At 44.8% G+C, this 5,000-nt stretch overlaps 1 protein-coding gene across 1 annotated transcript; it reads left to right on the top strand.

Annotated features, from left to right (window-relative positions):
• The first annotated feature begins 1,726 nt into the window (after positions 1–1,726).
• Positions 1,727–3,489, top strand: LOC144541724 (uncharacterized). Its single transcript, XM_078286428.1, has 6 exons — positions 1,727–1,977; positions 2,123–2,330; positions 2,478–2,594; positions 2,774–2,910; positions 3,062–3,259; positions 3,444–3,489. Exons 1-6 carry the CDS (start codon positions 1,727–1,729, stop codon positions 3,487–3,489), a joined length of 957 nt encoding a protein of 318 aa, XP_078142554.1.
• Positions 3,490–5,000: the final 1,511 nt, after the last annotated feature.

Genomic DNA, 5,000 nt, shown 5'->3' on the forward strand with positions numbered 1-5,000 from the left:
CTCAGTTTCACACAAAGATTGAAATCTACACATTGTGAAACATAATTTACACTCCTCTTACCTTTTGAATCTGTTTTTAGATAGCCTCATTAAGATAGCAATATTGGAAGTCAAGTGGAGACATAGCACTCATCACCTACACTATTCACCTCTGAATATATTAATTAGCACTCATTTACAGGTTGACAACATTGTGGGGGAAGCCCCATTCACATGATGAGTCACAAACTCCTCCCACCTTTGATAGGCCACAATCAAGCTAATGGGCCTATGGCATCATCATGGAGGATAAATACTGCAGGTAAACTCCACTGCATCAGTGTGTTTTCAATTCTGATCACACACACCACCTCTTTGCCATTTTGGAAGAGAATTTCATCGAACCTGTAGACTTTTCTGAAGAAAACTCTTTTTTGAAGTTTCTTGCTTTTTTAAAAGGATTTTTTTCGCCTGCTATTTCTATTTCTATTCTTTTTTTGTTTATTTTCTTGCTTTCTCTCTTCCCAAGAGCTTTGTTTTTTTTCTTCTTTTTGTGAAAAAGACTTTTCTGAGGACAATGGCAGGACAGGCTGCAAAGTAAGTACCAATTTGTTTTCACTAGTTGAATTGTATTTTGCTTGAAACAGGCAAATGTGGCTGCCAGTGCAGTAAGTGATATTCACTTGAAAAGATTTCTCAAAATAAGTCAGGGGTGGTTTCACTGACTGTCTACTTTCTCTCTTTCTCTCTCACAGCTCGGATCGCTGCATCATCCACTGCCTGCTGTGCGAGAAACCCCAGGAAGTACTGTCTGCCCACCTGGCCAGGGTCTGCATGAAGCGCTCCACAGCTGTGGAGAGGCAGGCAGAGCTGCAGAGGGCCAAGAAGTCGATGAAGGATTGGACCCGCCAAGGCAGAACCTGGGACTACGCCGAGATGTGCAGGCGGTACCCCCACAGGCCTTCCAGACTGGCTCTTCTTGAAGATCTTCGTAGAAGAAGCTTCTTCGTCCTCAATGCCCCCATGGACGCAGACATTGAACCCAGCGACGAGCAACCATCAACTTCAGCTGCTGGCGAGCAAGCCCCCATCCCGGCCAGTGGCAACACAGAAGAAGACCGTAGAGGCGCTGAAGAGACCCCCGGCACTGATTCCAGTGAGGATGCTGGTCCAAGTGACCCAACATGGCAAAAGTAAGTTCATCACCTCACTCAACACACACAAGTTCAATCAATGATCTTTGGCTGTGAACATCTGTAAGTTCCTTTGAGCTAATTTTCTCTGTATTTTCTCAGGGACACGGCCCAGTACCAAACAACCCTGAGGGTCAAAATGCAGCAGATGGGACTTTATGAAAAGTTCCCACGTGAAGCTGCAATTTTGACGGCAGTACCTGACTACCTCTCTGCTAGTCTCAAACTACCAACAGGAGGTAAGATCTAAACACATTTTATTTATTTATTTATTTAACCTTCATTTAACCAGGCAAGTCATTAAGAACAAATTCTTATTTACATCTTACACTATAGTATTCTGCTCTCTGCGTTGCTCTTTGCAGCCTGTAGTCTATTAGCATCTCTATAGTGTGACAACAGGCTCATTGACACACGCACACACGCCCATACACACACAGACTGCAGCTCTGTAGCAATTCACACTTCACTCATTCACTCTTCCTCTTTCATCACAGGTAGACAATGTCTCCAGGATGTTCAGGTACATCCAGCCGAGCGGGGATGAAGTGAGCATGGACTTTCTCCTGAAGAGCACGGAGACCCAGGACTTCCTGAACAGGCTGAGGGTACTGCAGATGAGTCCATCCACCATCATCAATTACATCAAGAACATGATCCGGTGTGTCCAGTACCTCAAGACACGCCTGGATTTGGCTGCAGCGGACCCGGACTTCCACAGGAAGTGTCAGGCGTACATCGAGCTGCTCAACACCTTGAGGAAGCCAGTGGCAAAGGCCCTCAGCAAAGCCACATGCCAAAAAAAGTGAGTTGTTAATCTCCCTGCTCTACCTTTCCTTTAATGACTTCTCTCATGTGGATAGTACTTGGAAGGCTGCCAGGATTATGTGATACAGAAAAATATCTAACTCTCCTCCTCATTGGTGTTTTGTTTTATCTTATCATTCTAGGTACCACCGCTTCATTCATGGCCAGGCGACTCTCCATGACTGCCAGAGAGTCCTCCGCGAGGCCAAGAAGGACATGCTGGGCATCTACGGCAAGCTCCTGCAGCACCAGCGTGTGGAAGAAGAGGAGAAGACGCTGTTCCGCTACAACTGCGAAGCCATCCTGATGCTGAAACACTTCCAGAGACCCGGAGCAGTGGAGGGATTGACAGTAAGTACTTTTCCCCCACAGTGTTTCCTCAGTTGGTACAAAGTATTGCATGTAGTCAGTAGAAAATATTGCATGTCCAGATTCAAATAGAACAGTGCTACTTTGTTCATGTCATTAATTCCCACTGTGTCCTTCATTGTTTTCCAGGTGTCAGAGTGGCTCGACCAGAAGCGCGTCGATGGACGAGTCTGTGTGGGGGTCAGCCAACACAAAACGGCCACAATGCAGATAGCGACATTTGCCCTCACCGAGGAGGAGGCTGCTGTAAGTTCTCTAACAGGCTGAAAAAACCCTAGCACCTAACCCTAACCCTCACCATGAATAACTGTAACATCAGAATCAGTTCCTGCTTTGCCTCGCTGGTCCATTTCTTCACTGTTTTGACCAAGGGCTCCATCAATAATTTCTCAAGTATTAACTTCATCCATATCTTATCTCCACAGATGCTGGATGAATACTACAATGGCATCCGCCAAGGATGTATGCAGGACGGTGTGGATGATGAGGGCAGATTTTTCCTGTCCAAATCCGGCGGACCAATTTCCAGCGCCACCAACGACCTCAGACGTCTGCATGAACAGTAAGTATTAGCAGAATCCCATGTACTAACATGTATATATTAATATGTACTGTACAGACAAGGATTAAATTGGTAGACTGGTTTTGTACTCTTTCTATAATATTATTGTAATATAATATGATTGTAATCTGAGATTTCTTCTTCATTGCAGCTACAAAATCCCAAACATCACCAGCCAAGAAGTCAGAAAAGTTGCAGAGATAGCAGCGAGTGCGAACTTTTCCGAGGAGCAGAAAAGTGCAGCGGCACACTACATGGCCCACTCTACAGCGGTGGCCAATGCCCACTACAGGATGAGGACCCTGGAGGGTATCGTGGCCACCGCCAACCTGTTCAACAGTTTGGAAGGGTATGTGTCATCATCCAAAACACACAACCTTCAACTATTCTCTCTCACAGCTTCTTCCAAGGTCAGTCCAGCTGTTTGTCAGTGTTTAACCATGAAATCTTCTCCATCTTGCAGTTCTTCTACTGATGAGTCAGGGGATGAATTCACATATTCACATACTAATGTCACCTTCTTTTGACCACAGGAGTTGTTGCCACCAAATCCTTTGCCAAGGGCTCCATCATCTGTGATTATCATGGCAAGGTAATCACAGCAGCAGAGGGCAGGAAGATGATGGAGTCCATGCAGGATGAGATGGGCTACCTTTTTTTCTTCAAGAGTCATGATGGTCGCGACCTCTGCATCGATGCCCAGACGTTTCCTTGCGAGTGTCACCCATCTATCGAAACCCTTGGCAGAATGATGAACCATTCGCGGAAGAAAAGCAGTGTCACGCCACGGTACTGCAAGATGAACTTCCCGGAAGGAGTGAGGGATGTCATCCTGTTCCAGGCCACCAAAGACACTGCCATAAGCGAAGAGCTCCGGTTCGACTACGGAGTGAACAGGAAGTCTTTCCGAGGAGAAGGGCTGGAACTCGAGTGGCTGGATGACTGACCAACATAGCAGCAGGTAAAGTTTGAATGCAGGCCTATTAAGATGTGTGTATGTGTGTGTGTGCCAGAGTTGCCAGTGAGGGGCCCTGCAGGCCTCTCCTTTTCTTTCACTGCATCAATAAATTCATACAACTTCTCTTTATCTTTCATTACAGGTGGACAGTCTCCAGGATGCAGAAGAAGAAGAAGGAAGAGTAGACAGTGACAGTAAGAAGAAGAGGACAGTGGCAGCGCTTTTGATGCAGAATTCTGACGAAGCTGAGAAAAATGGAGTGAAAGGCCCAGACCAGGGATTTCCTCCTGCTCCTCCTCCCCCATCATCATCTGCACTCTGCACCATTGCACTATTGTCCTAGTGTTCTTTACATATGTATATATATACTGTTTTTTTTTATTATATGTCTATATCTGCATATTTGTACACAGTAGTTAAATGCTTAGGTTTACCTCTGTTCATCTTGTTTTGTAAATAAAATCATCTTGCTTTAAAAGTAATCCTCGGGTATGGCGTCCTCTTTATATGTTGCTGGTCACAAGGTTGAGCCAAATGTTTTCTTTGTTGTGGCCGTAAGAGTTATTTTGATCTATATTATAACCCATGAAGGAAAGTTATAGATATCACTGGTGGTGTTTATTTGGTGTTTCTACTGTCAACATTACTACAATAAAAGAAAAGGTGGTGTACTACACTAAACTGAAGGTAAAGGAAAGAAGTTAGAATATTGTATGTTAAAGGAATATTTGTAGTTAGCATGGTAACAGTGAGTACCAGGGGCACGTCACAATTATATAGTATGCAGTATACAGTTGTATGACTTACACTGTGTAAATATTTGTGAATTATCTGATAACCCTCACACTTATTGTAAAAACATCTCAGTACTCTTCTCAGTGGTGTGTGTCTCTCTTGGCACTGCTGTAGGAGCAAGGGAGCTTACAGCTCTCTGTGTGTCTCTCATATACATGCAAATTTCCCCCCATCCCCCATGGGCTGCACTAGGAGCTGTGCAGCAAGGGAGCTTACAGCTCTCTGTGTGTCTCTCATACACATGCATACAGGAAAGAATTTATAAAGGAAAAAGGGTTAAAAGGGTCAGGTAAACTGAATGTAAAGGAAAGAGGTTAGTCAGATGTGTGTGTGTGTG

Source organism: Centroberyx gerrardi, chromosome 11 (assembly GCF_048128805.1).
Source record: "Centroberyx gerrardi isolate f3 chromosome 11, fCenGer3.hap1.cur.20231027, whole genome shotgun sequence".
In the NCBI taxonomy this organism is placed as follows: Eukaryota; Metazoa; Chordata; class Actinopteri; order Beryciformes; family Berycidae; genus Centroberyx; species Centroberyx gerrardi.

What these genes read in the sequence shown, in the direction of transcription:
- LOC144541724 (XM_078286428.1), top strand. Translation starts at nt 1,727, where the DNA reads ATGGACTTTCTCCTGAAGAGCACGGAGACCCAGGACTTCCTGAACAGG. An exon ending in TCACCGAGGAGGAGGCTGCT is followed by an intron (nt 2,595 to 2,773) that starts GTAAGTTCTCTA and finishes TTATCTCCACAG; the next exon opens with ATGCTGGATGAATACTACAA. An exon ending in CTGTTCAACAGTTTGGAAGG is followed by an intron (nt 3,260 to 3,443) that starts GTATGTGTCATC and finishes TTTTGACCACAG; the next exon opens with GAGTTGTTGCCACCAAATCC.